At 43.2% G+C, this 23933-nt stretch overlaps 1 protein-coding gene across 5 annotated transcripts in view; it reads right to left on the bottom strand.

The window, feature by feature from the left end:
• LOC118375020 (pleckstrin homology domain-containing family A member 6-like) overlaps positions 1–23933 on the bottom strand; it is a 311430-nt gene that overhangs the window by 75605 nt on the left and 211892 nt on the right. For 4 of the 5 annotated variants that reach the window (XM_052473757.1, XM_052473755.1, XM_052473756.1 and 1 more), the window contains one exon: positions 18489–18589. In XM_052473757.1, the coding sequence (XP_052329717.1) occupies positions 18489–18589 (101 nt within the window). Of the gene's footprint in view, positions 1–18488; positions 18590–18688; positions 19214–23933 lie in introns of those variants that run through there. The other variant, XM_052473759.1, reaches the window with a different exon arrangement.

Here is a 23933-nt window from a genome sequence, read left to right as displayed (position 1 = left end):
TGTCTCTCTCCACCCTCTATACACATATCTCTTTCACCATCTCTCTCCCCTCTCACCATCTCTCCCCCTCTCTCCATCTATACACATATCTCTTTTCACCATCTCTTTCTCTCTTTCCCCTCACCATCTCTCACCATCTCTCCCTCTATACACATATCTATACACATATCTCTTTTTCACCATCTCTCTCTCCCTCTCTCTCCCCTCTTTCACCATCTCTCTCCCTCTCTACCTCTACACATATCTCTTTTCACCATCTCTCTCCCCCTCTCTCTCCCCCTCTATACACATATCTCTTTTCACCATCTCTCTCCCCCTTCTCCCCCTCTATACACATATCTCTTTTCACCATCTCTCTCTCCCCTCTCTCTCCCCCTCTCTCTCCACCATCTATACACATATCTTTTCACCATCTCTCTCACCCCTCTCTCCCCTCTCTATACACATATCTCTTTTCACCATCTCTCTCTCCACCCTCTATACACATCTCTTTCTCCCTCTCCCCCTCTACACATATCTCTTTTCTCTCTCTCTCTCTCTCCACCTCTCTATACACATATCTCTTTTTCACCATCTCTCTCCCCTCTCTCCCCCTCTATACACATATCTCTTTTCACCATCTCTCTCCCCCTCTATATACACATATCTCTTTTCTCTCACCATCTCTCCCCTCTCTCTCTCTCCCCTCTCTCTCCACCTCTATACACATATCTCTTTTCACCATCTCTCTCCCCTCTCCCCCTCTCTCCCTCTCTATACACATATCTCTTTTCACCAACTCTCTCTCCCCTGTCTCTCTCCCACCTCTATACACATATCTCTTTTCACCATCTCTCTCACCATCTCTCTCCCTCTCCACCCTCTATACACATATCTCTTTTCACCATCTCATCTCTCTCTTTTTCCCCTCTATACACATATCTCTTTTCACCATCTATCTCTTTTTTCACCATCTCTCTCCCCTCTATACACATATCTCTTTTCACCATCTCTCTCCCCTCTCTCTCCCCTCTATACACATATCTCTTTTCACCATCTCTCTCCCCTGTCTCTCTCCCCCTCTATACACATATCTCTTTTCACCATCTCTCTCTCCCCTCTCTCTCTCTCCACCATCTCATCTCTCTCCACCATCTATACACATATCTCTTTTCACCATCTCTCCCCCTCTATACACATATCTCTTTCTCTCTCCCTCTCTCTCCACCCATACACATATCTCTTTTCACCATCTCTCTCCTCTATACACATATCTCTTTTCACCATCTCTCTCTCCTCTCTCTCCACCACCATCTATACACATATCTCTTTTCACCATCTCTCTCCCCTCTCTCTCCCCCTCTATACACATATCTCTTTTCACCATCTCTCTCCCTCCCCCTCTATACACATATCTATTTTCACCATCTCTCTCTCCCCTCCCCCACCTCTATACACATATCTCTTTTCACCATCTCTCCCCTCTCTCCCCCACCCTCTATACACATATCTATTTTCACCATCTCTCTCCCCTCTCTCTCCACCCTCTATACACATATCTCTTTTCACCATCTCTCCTCCTCCCCACCCTCTCTCTCCCCATCTCTCCCCTCCCCCTCTATACACATATCTCCACCATCTCTATACACATATCTCTTTTCACCATCTCTCTCCCCTCTCTCTCCCCCTCTATACACATATCTATTTTCACCATCTCTCTCCCCTCTCTCTCCACCCTCTATACACATATCTATTTTCACCATCTCTCTCCCCTCTCTCTCCACCCTCTATACACATATCTCTTTTCACCATCTCTCTCCCCTCTCTCTCCACCCTCTATACACATATCTCTTTTCACCATCTCTCTCCCCTCTCTCTCCCCCTCTATACACATATCTCTTTTCACCATCTCTCTCCCCTCTCTCTCCCCTCTATACACATATCTCTTTTCACCATCTCTCTCCCCTCTCTCTCCACCCTCTATACACATATCTCTTTTCACCATCTCTCTCCACCCTCTATACACATATCTCTTTTCACCATCTCTCTCCCCTCTCTCTCCACCCTCTATACACATATCTCTTTTCACCATCTCTCTCTCTCCCCCCTCTATACACATATCTCTTTTCACCATCTCTCTCCCCCCCTCTATACACATATCTCTTTTCACCATCTCTCTCCCCTCTCTCTCCACCCTCTATACACATATCGCTTTTCACCATCTCTCTCTCCCCTCTCTCTCCCTCTCTATACACATATCTCTTTTCACCAACTCTCTCTCCCCCCTCTATACACATATCTCTTTTCACCATCTCTCTCCCCTCTCTCTCCACCTCTATACACATATCTCTTTTCACCATCTCTCCCCTGTCTCTCTCCCCTCTATACACATATCTCTTTTCACCATCTCTCTCTCCCCTCTCTCTCCACCATCTATACACATATCTCTTTTCACCATCTCTCCCCCCTCTATACACATATCTCTTTTCACCATCTATCTCCCCTCTCTCTCCCTCTCTATACACATATCTCTTTTCACCATCTCTCTCTCCCCTCTCTCTCCTCTCTATACACATATCTCTTTTCACCAACTCTCTCTCCCCTGTCTCTCTCCCCTCTCTATACACATATCTCTTTTCACCATCTCTCTCCCCTCTCTCTCCACCCTCTATACACATATCTCTTTTCACCATCTCTCTCTCTCCCCCCTCTATACACATATCTCTTTTCACCATCTCTCTCCCCCCCTCTATACACATATCTCTTTTCACCATATCTCTCCCCCCCTCTATACACATATCTCTTTTCACCATCTCTCTCCCCTCTCTCTCCCTCTCTATACACATATCTCTTTTCACCAACTCTCTCTCCCCTGTCTCTCTCCCCCCTCTATACACATATCTCTTTTCACCATCTCTCTCTCCCCTCTCTCTCTCCCCTCTCTCTCCACCATCTATACACATATCTCTTTTCACCATCTCTCCCCCCTCTATACACATATCTCTTTTCACCATCTATCTCCCCTCTCTCTCCCCTCTCTATACACATATCTCTTTTCACCATCTCTCTCCCCTCTCTCTCCACCCTCTATACACATATCTCTTTTCACCATCTCTCTCTCCCCTGTCTCTCTCCCCCCTCTATACACATATCTCTTCTCAACATCTCTCTTTCCCCTCTCTCTCTCCCCTCTCTCTCCACCATCTATACACATATCTCTTTTCACCATCTCTCCCCCCTCTATACACATATCTCTTTTCACCATCTCTCTCCCCTCTCTCTCCACCCTCTATACACATATCTATTTTCACCATCTCTCTCCCCTCTCTCTCCACCCTCTATACACATATCTCTTTCACCATCTCTCTCCCCTCTCTCTCCACCCTCTAACACATATCTCTTTTCACCATCTCTCTCTCCCCCCTCTATACACATATCTCTTTTCACCATCTCTCTCTCCCCCCTCGAAACACATATCTCTTTTCACCATCTCTCTCTCTCCCCCCTCTATACACATATCTCTTTTCACCATCTCTCTCCCCTCTCTCTCCACCCTCTATACACATATCTCTTTTCACCATCTCTCTCCCCTCTCTCTCCACCCTCTATACACATATCTCTTTTCACCATCTCTCTCCCCTCTCTCTCCCCTCTCTATACACATATCTCTTTTCACCATCTCTCTCCCCTCTCTATACACATATCTCTTTTCACCATCTCTCTCTCCCCTGTCTCTCTCCACCCTCTATACACATATCTCTTTTCACCATCTCTCTCTCCACTCTCTCTCCACCCTCTATACACATATCTCTTTTCACCATCTCTCTCTCCCCTGTCTCTCTCCACCCTCTAAACACATATCTCTTATCACCATCTCTCTCTCCCCTCTCTCTCCCCCTCTAAACACATATCTCTTTTCACCATCTCTCTCCCCTCTCCCTCCACCCTCTATACACATATATATTTTCACCATATCTCTCTCCCCTCTCTCTCCCCCTCTAAACACATATCTATTTTCACCATCTCTCTCTCCGCTCTCTGTTATTCTAGCAGTAATAAGGTCAGGGATGCAGGTCATTGGTAACATGGGTCTGGGTTAAAGGTGTATGATTATATTCTGTCCCTGGGCACTGCATGGAGGGGGAAGAGAGATGAGAGATGAGGGAGGGAAGAGAGGGGAGGGGTGTGGCAGAGTTGAGTGATGAGTGATGAGTGATGAGGACAGCAAGAGGGAGGAGAGGGGTATATTCTGTTGGGATTACAGTGTAATAGACACTGAGGTGTAACTGAGGTTCATGGAATACTCCCAGCTCACTCCTTTGAACAAGGATTCTCACAGGAGGCGATGGGAACGCCGAACAGGGAACAGAAAGATGTGCCAGATGAGGGAAAATGTTCTTAACCGTTAAAACAGTACATTTCCTCCATCCTCTCCTCTCCTCCCTCCCCTTTTCATTTTCTTCCATCCCTTTTAAACCTTTTCTATTCTCTTTCCAACCTCTCCTCTCCTCTCCTGTATTCTCTATACCATGCCACCTCCCTGCTGTCCCTCCTCCTCCTCCCCAACTACCCATTGCTCTCGCTAACATTGTTGTAAATGTCAGTAAATATAAGTCCGTTAGTTCTTCCATGCACTGCTCACAAGCTTCGTGAGACTCTGTTGCTTTCTGATCTAACCTGTGTGCATGTGTTTGTTCTTGGGTGTGTGTGTAAACACCAAGGCGACGGATGCAGAGATACAATACACAGTGTGCCTGACTAGTCAAACATGCCCTGGGGTACATTGGCATCACATCTCCATGTCATGAGACGCTTCTCTGGGGTGAAGAGAAAGAAAAAGCATCTCTCTCCCTCCCTCTCCAGTAGTAAATAAGTCCAGGAAGTCACGCTCTGAGCCAGCATGTCACTGACAGTCATTCTATCATTCAGTCCTGTAGAAGAGCTCTTCCTAGTTAAGAGAGAGATTGAAATAGAGAGAAGGGCGGGTCCAGGGTTGCCACTGAGAAGAGCTGATCCGTGACCCCACTTGTGTGAAATAGGACAAATCTAAGCACCCACCTAATTATTTATTATGGAGTGGCGACAAAGGGAGTGTGAGACGAAGAGAGGACAGACAAAAATAACACAAACACAACTCTCTCCACTGGCTTCCAGTTGAAGCTCGCATCCGCTACAAGACCATGGTGCTTGCCTACGGAGCTGTGAGGGGAACGGCACCTCAGTACCTCCAGGCTCTGATCAGGCCCTACACCCAAACAAGGGCACTGCGTTCATCCACCTCTGGCCTGCTCGCCTCCCTACCACTGAGGAAGTACAGTTCCCGCTCAGCCCAGTCAAAACTGTTCGCTGCTCTGGCCCCCCAATGGTGGAACAAACTCCCTCACGACGCCAGGACAGCGGAGTCAATCACCACCTTCCGGAGACACCTGAAACCCCATCTCTTTAAGGAATACCTAGGATAGGATAAGTAATCCTTCTCACCCCCCTTTAAGATTTAGATGCACTATTGTAAAGTGACTGTTCCACTGGATGTCATAAGGTGAATGCACCAATTTGTAAGTCGCTCTGGATAAGAGCGTCTGCTAAATGACTTAAATGTAAATGTAAACTTACTTTCCAAACACATACACTCAAAGGCTGGGCAGGCTGTTGGGAAAGGGAGAATGGGACTGCATCAGGGGAGGGAAAGTAAGAGATTGACCCCAGCCAAGCATCCCTCAGCACCTCTGTATTACTGCAACATATTACCCTCCATATCTATACCTGCTACACTGCACAGCTCTCTAGATTTATACAACATGGACTCTCCCTACAGTCTCTATGCCTTGCATATCTATGTCCTGCTGTAATACAAATCCCTCTGGACCTCTGCATATCTACAGTATATGAATGTGCCCCACATCTATACTCTGCATATCTATATCTGGCATATCTAGAGTATGTCCTGGGCTGGGAATGGCCCCTCTCACCCAAAAGAATATGGAATGTGCTCGTCACAAAACATGATATAACCTTATCAGTTTTAAACCTGCTGAATGACAACGGCACCATCTTAATGAATACCTTATCACTGGCAGTCTCACTGTCTGTTCTGGGCTGGCGGGAGAATGTGTGTGTGTGTGTGTGTTTGTGTTGGTGTGTTGTATAATGATTATTTAGTAATCCAAATATATGCCTTTGACAGTGATTATATGAGGGCTGCGACAAGATAATGGGTTTTCTGAGTCTAGCCTATTAATTTCTAAGTGTAGCTCCCAACTTAGGATGTTTTTATGAGCGTTGCTTGTGTACGTCTATGAATCTGGTCTTCTACACACGTAGAAGGGGGTAGTTCTAGCAGAGATAGAGAGACATCAGACTGATGACATCAGACTGATACACTGCTGCTGCACTATACTTATGTAAGACCTCTTCATTAATATTCTATGAGCACTATTCTGAGGCCGGACCTACAGTGTGTGTGTGTGTGTGTGTGTGTGTGTGTGTGTGTGTGTGTGTGTGTGTGTGTGTGTGTGTGTGTGTGTGTGTGTGTGTGTGTGTGTGTGTGTGTGTGTGTGTGTGTGTGTGTGTGTGTGTGTGTGTGTGTGTGTGTGTGTGTGTGTTTTACATTTTACCTGAATGTCCTGAAATGTTAGAAAAGTTTTTTGGGGGGTTATTACTTTTTTTTTTACAGTACACAAAGTGTGTGTGTGCATGTGCATTCTTGCTTATATGTGTGTGTGTGTGTGTGTGTGTGTGTGTGTGTGTGTCTTCACTGCATGTACATGGCCGTGAGAGTGTATGTATCTGTGTTTTCCATCTGTGATCAAGGTCGGCAGGTAGCCTAATGGTAAAGAGCATTGTGTTCATCTGCATTGCTTGCTGTTTGGGGTTTTAGGCTGGGTTTCTGTACAGCACTTTGTGACATTGGCTGATGTAAAAAAGGGCTTTATAAATACATTTGATTGATTGATGGATTGATTGATTGGTCAAGAAATGGAAAGGTCGCTGGGTTAAATCCCTGAGCCGACTAGGTGTACAAATCTGCCGATGTGCCCTAGAACAAGGCACTTAACCCAAATTGCTCCTGTAAGTCTCTCTGAATAAGAGTGTCTGCTAAATTACTCAAATGTAAATGTGACCAAAACCCTTAGCTAGTCTGGGACAGGCAACATGTCCATGCAAAATGTCCAGTGTTGGTGTTGTACAGTGTTGGTGTTGTACAGTGTTGGTGTTGTACAGTGTTGGTGTTGTGCAGTGTTGGTGTTGTACAGTGTTGGTGTTGTGCAGTGTTGGTGTTGTGCAGTGTTGGTGTTGTGTGTTGTACAGTGTTGGTGTTGTACAGTGTTGGTGTTGTACAGTGTTGGTGTTGTGCAGTGTTGGAGTTGTACAGTGTTGGTGTTGTACAGTGTTGGTGTTGTACAGTGTTGGTGTTGTACAGTGTTGGTGTTGTACAGTGTTGGTGTTGTGCAGTGTTTGTGTTGTACAGTGTTGGTGTTGTGCAGTGTTGGTGTTGTGTAGTGTTGGTGTTGTGTGTTGTACAGTGTTGGTGTTGTACAGTGTTGGTGTTGTGCAGTGTTGGTGTTGTACAGTGTTGGTGTTGTACGGTGTTGGTGTTGTGCGGTGTTGGTGTTGTACAGTGTTGGTGTTGGTGTTGTACAGTGTTGGTGTTGTTGTTGTGCAGTGTTGGTGTTGTACAGTGTTGGTGTTGTACAGTGTTGGTGTTGTACAGTGTTGGTGTTGTTGTTGTGCAGTGTTGGTGTTGTACAGTGTTGGTGTTGTACAGTGTTGGTGTTGTGCAGTGTTGGTGTTGTGTGTTGTACAGTGTTGGTGTTGTACATTGTTGGTGTTGTACAGTGTTGGCGTTGTGCAGTGTTGGAGTTGTACAGTGTTGGTTTTGTACAGTGTTGGTGTTGTACAGTGTTGGTGTTGTACAGTGTTGGTGTTGTACAGTGTTGGTGTTGTGCAGTGTTGGTGTTGTACAGTGTTGGTGTTGTACGGTGTTGGTGTTGTGCGGTGTTGGTGTTGTACGGTGTTGGTGTTGTACAGTGTTGGTGTTGGTGTTGTACAGTGTTGGTGTTGGTGTTGTGCAGTGTTGGTGTTGTGTAGTGTTGGTGTTGTGTGTTGTACAGTGTTGGTGTTGTACAGTGTTGGTGTTGTACAGTGTTGGTGTTGTGCAGTGTTGGTGTTGTACAGTGTTGGTGTTGTACAGTGTTGGTGTTGTACAGTGTTGGTGTTGTTGTTGTGCAGTGTTGGTGTTGGTGTTGTACAGTGTTGGTGTTGTACAGTTTGGTGTTGTACAGTGTTGGTGTTGTACAGTGTTGGTGTTGTACAGTGTTGGTGTTGTGCAGTGTTGGTGTTGTACAGTGTTGGTGTTGTACAGTGTTGGTGTTGTACAGTGTTGGTGTTGGTGTTGGTGTTGTACAGTGTTGGTGTTGTGCAGTGTTGGTGTTGTACAGTGTTGGTGTTGTACAGTGTTGGTGTTGTACAGTGTTGGTGTTGTACAGTGTTGGTGTTGGTGTTGTACAGTGTTGGTGTTGTACAGTGTTGGTGTTGTGCAGTGTTGGTGTTGTACAGTGTTGGTGTTGTACAGTGTTGGTGTTGTGCAGTGTTGGTGTTGTTGTTGTACAGTGTTGGTGTTGGTGTTGTACAGTGTTGGTGTTGTACAGTTTGGTGTTGTACAGTGTTGGTGTTGTACAGTGTTGGTGTTGTACAGTGTTGGTGTTGTGCAGTGTTGGTGTTGTACAGTGTTGGTGTTGTACAGTGTTGGTGTTGTACAGTGTTGGTGTTGTACAGTGTTGGTGTTGGTGTTGTACAGTGTTGGTGTTGTGCAGTGTTGGTGTTGTACAGTGTTGGTGTTGTACAGTGTTGGTGTTGTACAGTGTTAGTGTTGTACAGTGTTGGTGTTGTGCAGTGTTGGTGTTGTGTAGTTTTGGTGTTGTGTGTTGTACAGTGTTGGTGTTGTGTAGTTTTGGTGTTGTGTGTTGTACAGTGTTGGTGTTGTACAGTGTTGGTGTTGTGCAGTGTTGGAGTTGTACAGTGTTGGTGTTGTACAGTGTTGGTGTTGTACAGTGTTGGTGTTGTACAGTGTTGGTGTTGTGCGGTGTTGGTGTTGTACAGTGTTGGTGTTGTGTAGTGTTGGTGTTGTGTGTTGTGCAGTGTTGGTGTTGTTGTTGTGCAGTGTTGGTGTTGTACAGTGTTGGTGTTGTACAGTGTTGGTGTTGTTGTTGTACAGTGTTGGTGTTGTACAGTGTTGGTGTTGTACAGTGTTGGTGTTGTGCAGTGTTGGTGTTGTTGTTGTGCAGTGTTGGTGTTGTACAGTGTTGGTGTTGTACAGTGTTGGTGTTGTTGTTGTACAGTGTTGTTGTTGTACAGTGTTGGTGTTGTTGTTGTACAGTGTTGGTGTTGTACAGTGTTGGTGTTGTGCAGTGTTGGTGTTGTTGTTGTACAGTGTTGGTGTTGTACAGTGTTGGTGTTGTACAGTGTTGGTGTTGTTGTTGTACAGTGTTGGTGTTGTACAGTGTTGGTGTTGTGCAGTGTTGGTGTTGTTGTTGTACAGTGTTGGTGTTGTGCAGTGTCGGTGTTGTTGTTGTGCAGTGTTGGTGTTGTACAGTGTTGGTGTTGTACAGTGTTGGTGTTGTTGTTGTACAGTGTTGTTGTTGTACAGTGTTGGTGTTGTTGTTGTACAGTGTTGGTGTTGTACAGTGTTGGTGTTGTGCAGTGTTGGTGTTGTTGTTGTACAGTGTTGGTGTTGTACAGTGTTGGTGTTGTACAGTGTTGGTGTTGTACAGTGTTGGTGTTGTTGTTGTACAGTGTTGGTGTTGTGCAGTGTTGGTGTTGTTGTTGTGCAGTGTTGTTGTTGTACAGTGTTGGTGTTGTACAGTGTTGGTGTTGTTGTTGTACAGTGTTGGTGTTGTACAGTGTTGGTGTTGTACAGTGTTGGTGTTGTTGTTGTACAGTGTTGTTGTTGTACAGTGTTGGTGTTGGTGTTGTACAGTGTTGGTGTTGTACAGTGTTGGTGTTGTGCAGTGTTGGTGTTGTACAGTGTTGGTGTTGTACAGTGTTGGTGTTGTGCATTGTTGGTGTTGTACAGTGTTGGTGTTGTACAGTGTTGGTGTTGTACAGTGTTGGTGTTGTGCAGTGTTGGTGTTGTGCAGTGTTGGTGTTGTACAGTGTTGGTGTTGTACAGTGTTGGTGTTGTACAGTGTTGGTGTTGTGCAGTGTTGGTGTTGTACAGTGTTGGTGTTGTGCAATGTTGGTGTTGTGTTGGTGTTGTGTGTTGTACAGTGTTGGTGTTGTACAGTGTTGGTGTTGTACAGTGTTGGTGTTGTGCAGTGTTGGTGTTGTACAGTGTTGGTGTTGTGCAATGTTGGTGTTGTGTTGGTGTTGTGTGTTGTACAGTGTTGGTGTTGTACAGTGTTGGTGTTGTGCAGTGTTGGTGTTGTGCAGTGTTGGTGTTGTGCAATGTTGGTGTTGTGTTGGTGTTGTGTGTTGTACAGTGTTGGTGTTGTACAGTGTTGGTGTTGTGCAGTGTTGGTGTTGTAAAACCCTAAACAGCAAGCAATGCAGGTGTAGAAGCACAGTGGCAAGGAAAAACTCCCTAGAAAGGCAGGAACATTGGAAGAAACCAAGAGAGGAAAAAGGCTGTGAAGGGTGGCCAGTCCTCTTCTGGCTGTGCCGGAGACCACACACCACACACCACACACCCAGCCTGCTCTCTCTGTTGGGAGCTCACAGCAAAACATCATTCATCAAAGACCTAACAATCTGATAGTGCTATTGAATAGGCTTGATTAGGCTCATATCTAAAGTGTTAGAGATTATACCCTTTCATTTAATGAAGCATTCATGACTTCATGCCCCAAAAAATATTTAGGTACTGAAAAGTCAAGTCAAAGCAGTTCACCTTTGAAAGGTAATAATATATAATAATAATAATATATGCCATTTAGCTGACGCTTTTATCCAAAGCGACTTACAGTCATGTGTGCATACATTCTACGTATGGGTGGTCCCGGGAATCGAACCCACTACCCTGGCGTTACAAGCGCCATGCTCTACCAACTGAGCCACAGAAGGACCACTAATCTTATAATCAAAGCTAAAATGTACTTTAGAGTCTCCCCTCACTCTCCCCCGCTCCCTGCTTCTCTCTCATTGGTCGGTTTGAAGTAACAGGCGTCATAAAGATGTAGTTCTACAGGAATCCCAGCAGACTCCAGGAGCGTGCTCAGACTCGACTTCCCTCCTGTCCCGTATCAACCCGTCCCAACCCCTCCTCGGCCCGAGGGGCCCCACCAGACCAGACGAGGGTGGCCAGCCCAAAAACACACCTTCCCTTCCCCCCACTCACGAGAGCCTGACCAGATCAGACCACCACCCGGTATTAGTATTGAGAACACTTAAACACTATGACATACCTGTACTGTCTGTCTGTCTTACAATATAACAGCACTTACCCCTGAATATCTGGCTGCACATCCTCCTTTACTTAGACACTGTGATATATCTTAACTCCCATGTACTGTATACTATCTAATCCCAAATACCTGGCTAATACAGAGAGCCACGTTCCTGGAACAATACAGAACAGTACAGAATAATACAGTACAATACAGTACAATACAATACAGTACAATCCAGAACAGAACAGTACAGTATAGTACAGAACAATACAGAACAGTACAGAACAATACAGAACAGTACAGTACAGTACAGTACAGTACAGTACAGTACAGTACAGTACAGTACAGAACAGTACAGTACAGTACAGAACAGTACAATACAGTACAATACAGTACAATACAGAACAGAACAGAACAGAACAGTACAGAACAGTACAGTACAGTACAGAACAGAACAGAACAGTACAGAACAATACAGAACAGTACAATACAGAACAATACAGAACAGAACAGTACAATACAGAACAGTACAGAACAGAACAGAACAGTACAGTACAGTACAGAACAGTACAGTACAATACAATACAGAACAGAACAGAACAATACAGAACAGAACAGTACAATACAGAACAGAACAGTACAGTACAATACAGAACAATACAGAACAGAACAGTACAATACAGAACAGAACAGAACAGTACAATACAGAACAGTACAATACAATACAGAACAATACAGAACAGAACAGAACAATACAGAACAGTACAGTACAATACAGAACAGAACAGAACAGAACAGAACAATACAGAACAGAACAGTACAATACAGAACAGAACAGTACAGTACAATACAGAACAATACAGAACAGAACAGTACAATACAGAACAGAACAGAACAGTACAGTACAGTACAGTACAGTACAGTACAATACAATACAGAACAGAACAGAACAATACAGAACAGAACAGTACAATACAGAACAGAACAGTACAGTACAATACAGAACAATACAGAACAGAACAGTACAATACAGAACAGAACAGAACAGTACAATACAGAACAGTACAATACAATACAGAACAATACAGTACAATACAGAACAAAACAGTACAGTACAGTACAATACAGTACAATACAGAACAAAACAGTACAGTACAGTACAATATAGAACAATACAGAATAGAACAGTACAGTACAGTACAATACAGAACAGTACAGTACAGTACAGCACAATACAGAACAGAACAATACAGAACAGAACAGTACAATACAGAACAGAACAGTACAATACAGAACAATACAGTACAATACAGAACAGAACAGAACAGAACAGAACAGTACAGAACAGTACAGTACAGTACAGAACAGAACAGAACAGTACAGAACAATACAGAACAGTACAATACAGAACAATACAGAACAGAACAGTACAATACAGAACAGTACAGAACAGAACAGAACAGTACAGTACAGTACAGAACAGTACAGTACAATACAATACAGAACAGAACAGAACAATACAGAACAGAACAGTACAATACAGAACAGAACAGTACAGTACAATACAGAACAATACAGAACAGAACAGTACAATACAGAACAGAACAGAACAGTACAATACAGAACAGTACAATACAATACAGAACAATACAGAACAGAACAGAACAATACAGAACAGTACAGTACAATACAGAACAGAACAGAACAGAACAGAACAATACAGAACAGAACAGTACAATACAGAACAGAACAGTACAGTACAATACAGAACAATACAGAACAGAACAGTACAATACAGAACAGAACAGAACAGTACAGTACAGTACAGTACAGTACAATACAATACAGAACAGAACAATACAGAACAGAACAGTACAATACAGAACAGAACAGTACAGTACAATACAGAACAATACAGAACAGAACAGTACAATACAGAACAGAACAGAACAGTACAATACAGAACAGTACAATACAATACAGAACAATACAGTACAATACAGAACAAAACAGTACAGTACAGTACAATACAGTACAATACAGAACAAAACAGTACAGTACAGTACAATATAGAACAATACAGAATAGAACAGTACAGTACAGTACAATACAGAACAGTACAGTACAGTACAGCACAATACAGAACAGTACAGTACAATACAGAACAGAACAATACAGAACAGAACAGTACAATACAGAACAGAACAGTACAATACAGAACAATACAGAACAGTACAGTGGAGTACAGCACAATACAGTACAGTACAATACAGAACAATACAGTACAGTACAGTACAGTACAATATAGAACAATACAGAACAGTAAAGTACAATACAATACAGAACAATACAGAACAAAACAGTACAGTACAATATAGAACAATACAGAATAGAACAGTACAGTACAGTACAATACAGAACAGTACAGTACAGTACAGTACAGCACAATACAGAACAGTACAGTACAATACAGAACAATACAGTACAGTATAGTACAGAACAATACAGAACAGTACAGCACAATACAGAACAGTACAGTACAATACAGAACAATACAGAACAGTAAAGTACAATACAATACAGAACAGTACAATACAGTACAGTACAATACAGAACAGTACAGTACAATACAGAACAAAACAGTACAGTACAGTACAGTACAGAACAGTACAGTACAATATAGAACAATACAGAATAGAACAGTACAGTACAATACAGAACAGTACAGAACAATACAGTGCAGTACAGTACAGAACAATATAGAACAATACAGAACAGAACAGTACAGTACAATACAGAACAGAACAGAACGATACAGAACAATATAGAACAATACAGAATAGAACAGTACAGTACAGTACAATACAGAACAGTACAGTACAATATAGAACAATACAGAATAGAACAGTACAGTACAATACAGAACAGTACAGAACAATACAGTGCAGTACAGTACAGAACAATATAGAACAATACAGAACAGAACAGTACAGTACAATACAGAACAGAACAGAACGATACAGAACAATATAGAACAATACAGAACAGAACAGTACAGTACAGAACAATACAGTACAGTACAGTACAGAACAATACAGTACAGTACAGTACAATACAGAACAGTACAGAACAATACAGTACAGTACAGTACAATACAGTACAGTACAATACAGAACAGAACGATACAGAACAGTACAGTACAGTACAATACAGAACAGTACAGAACAATACAGTACAGTACAGTGCAGTACAGTACAGAACAGTACAGAACAGTACAGTACAGAACAATATAGAACAATACAGAATAGAACAGTACAGTACAATACAGAACAGTACAGAACAATACAGTACAGTACAGAACAGTACAGAACAATACAGTACAGTACAGAACAATACAGTACAGTACAGAACAATACAGTACAGTACAGTACAATACAGTACAGTACAGTACAATACAGTACAGTACAATACAGAACAGAACGATACAGAACAGTACAGTACAGTACAATACAGAACAGTACAGAACAATACAGTACAGTACAGTGCAGTACAGTACAATACAGAACAGAACAATACAGAACAGTACAGTACAGTACAATACAGAACAGTACAGAACAATACAGTACAGTACAGTGCAGTACAGTACAGTAAAAAGCCCTTAAAAGCAACATTGAAAACCATGTACTTGGTTGACTTGTTAACACAGAGCATTAAGATCCATCTCATAGCTTGTAAAGCTCCAGTATTATAACATCAGAAACACAGACAGCCTTTTGTAGACCTACGCAACACTTAGTGCATCCAGTTATAGACCACACTGTTAATACCTGAAACACTAAAGGTCTCTCTAGAAACCCCTGGCTGGTCTGCTCTGTCCTCATGACTCATTCATACCGTCTCACACTGCCTCCCTGTAGAATCAACACCAGGCAGCAGGCTAACAACACGGAGGGAAGGAGACAAATAACATTTTACTGTCCAGCACTACCAGCACCACTACAACATCCAGCTGAACCCAGAGTACTGTGTCAATGTATTGTAAGAATATTACATTTGATTATTTTGCCTATTCATCGACTGCCATTTGTTTCTACAACCATGTGTACTACAGAGGAGCAAATGTAGCTGGGTGAAACCTCCAACTAGCTACTGCTCTACAGTATAGTCTACCGCTCTACAGTATAGTCTACCTCTCTACAGTACAGTCTACCTCTCTACAGTACAGTCTACCTCTCTACAGTATAGTCTACCTCTCTACAGTACAGTCTACCTCTCTACAGTATAGTCTACCGCTCTACAGTATAGTCTACCACTCTACAGTATAGTCTACCTCTCTACAGTATAGTCTACCACTCTACAGTATAGTCTACCTCTCTACAGTACAGTCTACCGCTCTACAGTATAGTCTACCGCTCTACAGTATAGTCTACCGCTCTACAGTATAGTCTACCGCTCTACAGTATAGTCTACCACTCTACAGTATAGTCTACCTCTCTACAGTATAGTCTACCGCTCTACAGTATAGTCTACCGCTCTACAGTATAGTCTACCACTCTACAGTATAGTCTACCTCTCTACAGTATAGTCTACCGCTCTACAGTATAGTCTACCGCTCTACAGTATAGTCTACCGCTCTACAGTATAGTCTACCGCTCTACAGTATAGTCTACCTCTCTACAGTATAGTCTACCGCTCTACAGTATAGTCTACCTCTCTACAGTATAGTCTACCGCTCTACAGTATAGTCTACCGCTCTACAGTATAGTCTTCCGCTCTACAGTATAGTCTACCGCTCTACAGTATAGTCTACCACTCTACAGTATAGTCTACCTCTCTACAGTATAGTCTACCGCTCTACAGTATAGTCTACCTCTCTACAGTATAGTCTACCGCTCTACAGTATAGTCTACCGGTCTACAGTATAGTCTACCGCTCTACAGTATAGTCTACCGCTCTACAGTATAGTCTACCGCTCTACAGTATAGTCTACCTCTCTACAGTATAGTCTACCTCTCTACAGTATAGTCTACCGCTCTACAGTAAAGTCTACCGCTCTACAGTATAGTCTACCTCTCTACAGTATAGTCTACCGCTCTACAGTATAGTCTACCGCTCTACAGTACAGTCTACCGCTCTACAGTACAGTCTACCGCTCTACAGTATAGTCTACCGCTCTACAGTATAGTCTACCGCTCTACAGTATAGTCTACCGCTCTACAGTACAGTCTACCGCTCTACAGTAGTCTACCGCTCTACAGTACAGTCTACCGCTCTACAATATAGTCTACCTCTCTACAGTATAGTCTACCTCTCTACAGTATAGTCTACCTCTCTACAGTACAGTCTACCGCTCTACAGTAGTCTACCTCTCTACAGTATAGTCTACCTCTCTACAGTATAGTCTACCGCTCTACAGTATAGTCTACCTCTCTACAGTATAGTCTACCTCTCTACAGTATAGTCTACCTCTCTACAGTATAGTCTACCTCTCTACAGTATAGTCTACCTCTCTACAGTATAGTCTACCTCTCTACAGTATAGTCTACCGCTCTACAGTATAGTCTACCGCTCTACAGTACAGTCTACCGCTCTACAGTACAGTCTACCGCTCTACAGTACAGTCTACCTCTCTACAGTATAGTCTACCTCTCTACAGTACAGTCTACCTCTCTACAGTATAGTCTACCTCTCTACAGTACAGTCTACCTCTCTACAGTATAGTCTACCTCTCTACAGTATAGTCTACCTCTCTACAGTACAGTCTTCCTCTCTACAGTATAGTCTACCTCTCTACAGTACAGTCTACCTCTCTACAGTATAGTCTACCACTCTACAGTATAGTCTACCTCTCTACAGTATAGTCTACCTCTCTACAGTACAGTCTACCTCTCTACAGTATAGTCTACCTCTCTACAGTATAGTCTACCTCTCTACAGTACAGTCTACCTCTCTACAGTATAGTCTACCTCTCTACAGTACAGTCTACCTCTCTACAGTATAGTCTACCACTCTACAGTATAGTCTACCTCTCTACAGTATAGTCTACTGCCTCATAGGACCGGCAGGCAAATGCCATGTCACCACGGCACTCACAGCAGCTCTCATATCAACACTGACACACAGACGATGGGGCAACAACAAACACTACACTGCAACACACATATTGTACAACCCGTACATCTTAATCACAGAAACCAATTGAACCTGCTGATCTGAACTAAAGCATGTTGCAAAATGGTATTGTTTCAGCTTTCTGAAACAGACTGTGTGGGAAATCCCAAAACAGGTTATACTTTAACAGTGATTGCATAGAAATGTTTTGTGACATACGACTAGTGACAGGGACTATATTGGGAAATAGCTTTTAGCTGGTACTTGAGCTCCACATTCTGAGATAGTGTTTAATATGCATTGGCTGTGTTATGAACCATTTGAATGAATGTGATATTATATATCATGCTTATATGGTTGTTTGTATGAGATTGTTCTCTCTCTCTCTCACCCCTCAGCTACTGCCTGGAAGACCAGAAGAATAACACGGGACACTTTCTCTCTCTCTCTCTCTCTCTCTCTCTCTCTCTCTCTCTCTCTCTCTCTCTCTCTCTCTCTCTCTCTCTCTCTCTCTCTCTCTCTCTCTCTCTCTCTCTCTCTCTCTCTCTCTCTCTCTCTCTCTCTCTCTCTCTCTCTCTCTCTCTCTCTCTCTCTCTCTCTCTCTCTCTTTCCCTCGCTCACTTTGCCTATCTGTGTGTGTCTCTCTCTCAGCATTATATTTATTAATGTGCACTTCGATGCAAAGTACAGTGTGAGGAGAGAGAGAGAAAGAGAGAGAGAGAGAGTGAGAGAATAAATAAATAAAGATGTTTGGTTTTGACAGGCTGCAAGACATCTCTGCTTATTCCCTATTATCCCCACTGTACACTGCCCCTACTGTCCACAATATCACCACTTCTCCCTGGGTTGTCTGAGGGACAATCACGTGTCCTCAGCATCCAAACCCCAACAAATTCATCAGCCCCAATCCTAGATAGACTATTTAAATGGCCTCAATATCACTTCTGCGCTCTCTCTCCAGGGTGATAATCGTATACTGTACTCATCGTACTGCCTCATCTTCAGGGTACTGACCTTAAAGGCGTGTTTTCGGCTGATGTTATCCGACGTCTGCACTCCTCCAATCCCAAAGCTGAGCAGAGGAAGACTTCCCAACACTCCTTCCTCCTTCTCGTCTGGATTGGAGGAAGAGGAAAAAAGAGAACAAATGAAGATCAAAATAAACAACAAATCTGAGAAACAGATCTAATATGATCTGATGGGTCTCAACCTACAGTGAGTAAAGAGGACTGAATGGTAAACACAGTCAGTTCTGCTGTGACAGTCGGTCCTCTCCTCTAGTTGTAGCTGTGGCTGTAGCTGGCTCAGTGAGCAGTACCATAGAACCTCCCTGGAACAACAGACCTCCGTCTCACTCTAGTGGAATCCTAGAATAGATATCCATGTTGGTCCAGCAGTCCAGTGAGAAGTGACAGTACACTCACACTCTCTTCAACACACTCACACATAATGGTGTAGATCCAACGATAGGCAGAAAAAAAACAAGCAGAGTGCTGGGAAAAAGGAGGAGTGCAAGAGAAGCACTTGTGCTGATTAAATAATGGAGCAGATGATGAACATTTCGGGGGCTGGAGATGAGGCTGGCAGGGTGTCCACTGTAGCTACTGCCCTCTCGCTCTGTCTCTGTCTCACTCTCACTCTTCCCGGCTTTCTCGTTCTCTCGCTCGGCTGTTCGCTGTCTCGTTCTCTCTCTCTAGCAGAGCTGTACTGCATAGACACAAGCCTTTCTCTCTTGCAGATCTCGTGTGTGTTTGAGAGAGAGCGAGCGAGCGAGAGACAGTGGGAGGAGGGAGGGAGGGAGCGAGAGGAGGGAGGGGGAGGCATGGTGTTTGTGTTTGTGCAATCATAGACTACTCTCTGCGCTGTGCTCTCTGTGTGTGTGCGAGTGTGTGTGCGTGTTTGTATTAGCGATCAGCCCATGTGACTCAGTGTTGCTGGAATCCTGAATTCTGGCCTCCAGCCAACTGTACCTGCCCTCTCTCCAACAAGAGCAGGGTGTTCTGCTACACACAGACAGGTAAATAGCCACGTCTCTCTCTCTCTCTTCCTGTCTCCCTCTCTCCCCATCTCTCTCTCAAACAAATTCAAACCTGACCTCACATGTTCTGTATTTCATGCAAAAACTCTCACACACACATTCATGGTAAGAGACACGTGCTCATTCTCAAACACACAATAACTGAAAATAAATTAAATGTAGGCTGTAGGCTGTAGGCTACCAAGTTGTACTAAATATACAGCATCATACAAACACACACAAATAATGTATGTAATAAGAAACAATGTGATTTATTGCCAAACAGCTTTCATATCCTGAGAAGAAACTAGGTGAGGAGAAATAGAGTTGTTATTGGGAAACATGTGGCAGAGCTTCTCAGCATTCAACAACCAATCCTGTCCCCACCCATGGACACAGAGGCAGAAGGAGAGGCAACACACACACACACAACTCTGGAAAAACACATTTCTGAAGACACTCCTGCTAGCACACACACTTTTGAAGAAGCACAGTAATTGAAAGGTCCCCTATAATGACAGGTTTCCCTGTGAAAATGTCACCTCATTCTGACTCATACCATGGCAGTCTGACTCCTGGCTTGCATTCCCTGCTGCTGCTACTGTCACACCTGTTTGACACCACACAGACTCCCTCCCTCACGTGCGTGTGTGCGTGCGTGTGTGTGGATGAAGGGTCAGCAGTAGTCAATCAGCTCTCTGACAGCTGTGTATTAGCATCCCAAAACAACAGCAGCTCAACACTTCTGAAGATGGCAGTTACATAAAGGGCTAACACTCTATTTCACTGAGAGTTACTCTATGTGTATGCCCGGGGCAGCTCGGACATTGGCAAAGTAACTTGTGAAGTAAAGTCCTTGATTGTACATACAGTCTTGGACAGTCAGGATGTTTTGAGAAACTTTAGAGATGGGTGTGGTATGTAGTCTAGTTTATTTTATTTTTTTTACAGGGACAGTGCACATTAATCAACGTTTCAGTAAAAGTGCCGGTTTTAGCCAGCCGGCTAATTTTCAACCGCAGTCCCTGGGCAGGTTATTAAAAACAATTACAATATAGACAATAGCAACATAGAACAAGCAAGACATAGCAACATAGGACAAGCAAGACATAGAATACAGACAGAGCAACATAGAACAAAAAGCAGCAAGACAAAATTCATAAAAGCAACAAAGTGTTTCCACACCTCACAAGCTACAGACAACATGGAAAGCGGCAACACACAGCTAGGGACCATGTTCACAAATCTGATTGACCTTTAGCCATGTCTTCAAGCATTTTGTGAAAGTGTGATATGTGGTGCAGTTATGTGTGTCTGATGGCAGTGTATTCCAGACATGGGAACCTCTCACAGAGAATGTGTCACGCCTTGGTCATTGTATTTTGTGTTTTCGTCATATATTTGGTCAGGCCAGGGTGTGACATGGGTTTATATATTGTATTTTCGTATTGGGGTTTGTAGTATTTGGGATTGCGGCTGAGTAGGGGTGTTGTATAGGCTTGGCTGCCTGAGGCGGTTCTCAATCAGAGTCAGGTGATTCTCGTTGTCTCTGATTGGGAACCGTATTTAGGTAGCCAGGGTTTCACTGTGTATTTCGTGGGTGATTGTTCCTGTCTCTGTGTAGTTTCACCAGATAGGCTGTAATTAGATTTCACGTTCCGTTTGTTGTTTTGTATTTTGTAATAGTTATTTCATGTATCGCGATCCTTCATTAAAGATCATGAGTAACCACCACGCTGCATTTCGGACCGACTCTCTTTCTACAAACGAAGAACGCCGTTACAGAATGCAGATTTACTAAAGGTGCTTTTCCTTAGGGGAACTATACAGTCACCTCTCATGGCAAACCTTGTGGGTCTGCTGCCATATGTCTGGGTTTTCTGTTTAACAAAAATATTGAGTGGAGGTGGAGCCAGGCCATTAAGGATCTTGAATACAAGACATGCGTCGGTGTATTGCACAAGATTTTCCCAACTCAAGAGCTCATGCTTTCTAAGGATGTGACAATGATGATGGCTATTGGGCTTCCTATCAAGCACTTTGAGAGCCTGTTTGTAGACAGACTGAATAGGTTTTAATGTTGTACAGCAAGCTTGGGCCCAACTAGTCAAGCAGTATGTTAAGTGGGGAAGTATCATAGAGTTGAAGTACAGTTTTGCTACCTCTGTAGTCAAACAATTTCATATAAATCGGAAATTAGCTAGGTTGAATTTAGTTATTTGAATGACCTTTTTCACATGCTTTTTAAATGAGAGGTTGGAATCAAGTATGATGCCAAGGTACTTAAAATCGGATACCACCTGGAGCTTCTCCCCTGACACATAGACATCTGGCTCAGTAGCATCTGTTGCCCTCTTTGTGAAGAACATGCAAACAGATTTTTTCACATTGAGATGCAAACACGAGTCACAGAGCCACTTTGTAACCTGGACCATTACAGTAGTGAGTTCTTGTGCAGCTTGTTGTTTGCTCTTTGCATGCACATATATCACTGTATCATCTGCATACATTTGAACTTCAGACCCAGTACAGACAGAAGGCAGATCATTAATGTACAGGCTGAACAGGAGGGGCCCCAGTATTGACCCTTGGGGCACGCCCACATCAATGCTACGAGTGGGCAACAGCTCATTGCTCACTCTGACCCACTGAGTTCTGCCTTCAAGGTATGATTTCATCCATCTCAAGGCATCAGGGGAAAAGTTGAACTTGGACAATTTTGTGATGAGAATCTCATGGTTAACAGTATCAAAAGCCTTCCTTAGGTCCAGAAACACAGCCCCAACAGCACCCCCTTTGTCCATCTTGGACTTCACATTTTCCAGAAGAAAGCAGTTGGCCGTTTCTGTGGAGTGTTTCGCTCTGAAGCCAAACTGCATGGAGTGTAATGTGAAGGGGCTGTTGTTGAGGTGGGCAATCAGTTGTTCTGCTATACACTTTTCAACAACCTTTGACACCACAGGTAGTATACTAATGGGCCTGTAGTTACTCACGTCAGCAGGGTCGCCTGATTTAAAGATGGCCGTTATTATGGCCGACTTCCATACCCTTGGAAACACACCGAGACCAATAGATGTGTTGGTGACCTTAGTAATGGGGCCAATGAGTGACTCTTTGTAGTTTTTAAGAAAGGTAGAGTCCATCCCAAACACATCTTTGGCTTTAGAGTTCTTTAGTGAGCTAATCACCTTGTTCACCTTTGACTCAGAAACCTCCCTTATGATGAAGACAGGTTGAGTGTCATTCACTAGCACTGAGCCCAAGAAACCAGTGGAGGGGTTCTGTGTCAGTAACCTGACAGAGTCAATAAAGTAGGAATTGAAGGCTATTGCTATTTTGACTGCATCCTGTGTTAGATTGTTATTCACCATGATTTCTAGTCTTTTTGCAGTGTTACTATGGTCTTTCCCTGTTAACTTTTTTAGATTCACCCAGATCAGTTTAGAATTTCCCTTTGCTTCAACAATTATGTTAATAAAAAAGTTTGCCTTGGCCTTTCTGATTTCTTTCATCACCTTATTTCTCAACATGGTAAACCTACGTCTGTCATGCTCTAATTTAGATTTTAGGGCTATTTTTAGAGCATAATCTCGTTCTTTCATCAATTTCCAGATTTCTCCATTTAGCCAAGGAAGAGTGCTCTTTTGGCCAGGTTTGGATTGGATTTTCTTTAGGAAGCCATTTATTGTAGTCTGGATTGTGGATAGAAAAACCTGACTTGACTATCAGCCTCCACGTCTGTATAGGACAAGAGATCATTCCAGTTTATTCCCTTAATTGCTTTTTCAAAACTGTTTAATTCACTCTTAGGTATTCTGAGTTGATCCGGCTTTCAAACAGTAGAGAGGTTAAACCTGCTCTTAGACAGCTGTCTGGCTATAAGTGTCAGATTATGATCAGACAGCCCAGTAACCATATTGAATGATTTAGTCACTCTCTCTGGTTTATTACTGAACACCAAATCAATCTGTGTTTTAGAGCAACAAGTCACCCTGGTTGGCCCTTTAACTAGCTGTGTAAGGTCAAAGGTATTAGTGATTTGTGTAAGGCCAAAGGTATTAGTGATCCATTTGAGGGTTTTTCTACAAGACTTGTCTTCATAATTCATGTTAAAATCTCCCATTAAGATGACCTCTTTCCCAAAGTCACATTCCCTAAGCATGGTATTAAACTGATCAAAAAACACACTTTTGGTGGTCTATACATTCCAATAAGGGTAAAAGACATTTGGGGAGAAAGTGTAACGTTCAGGCCAATACATTCTCGTTCATTATCACATGACCACTCAATTTGTTTACATCGGATATGTGCTTTAATGTAAATCATCACACCCCCTCCTCTTCCTTCAATCATGTCCCTCCTGAAAACATTGTAGCCAGGCACAGTCAAAGCAGCATATGGAGAGTTTTTATGGAGCCATGTCTCTGAGAGGCAGAGGAAGT

This window comes from Oncorhynchus keta, chromosome 21, assembly GCF_023373465.1.
Source record: "Oncorhynchus keta strain PuntledgeMale-10-30-2019 chromosome 21, Oket_V2, whole genome shotgun sequence".
Lineage (NCBI taxonomy): Eukaryota > Metazoa > Chordata > Actinopteri > Salmoniformes > Salmonidae > Oncorhynchus > Oncorhynchus keta.
This window is presented reverse-complemented; position numbering and strand designations above follow the sequence as displayed.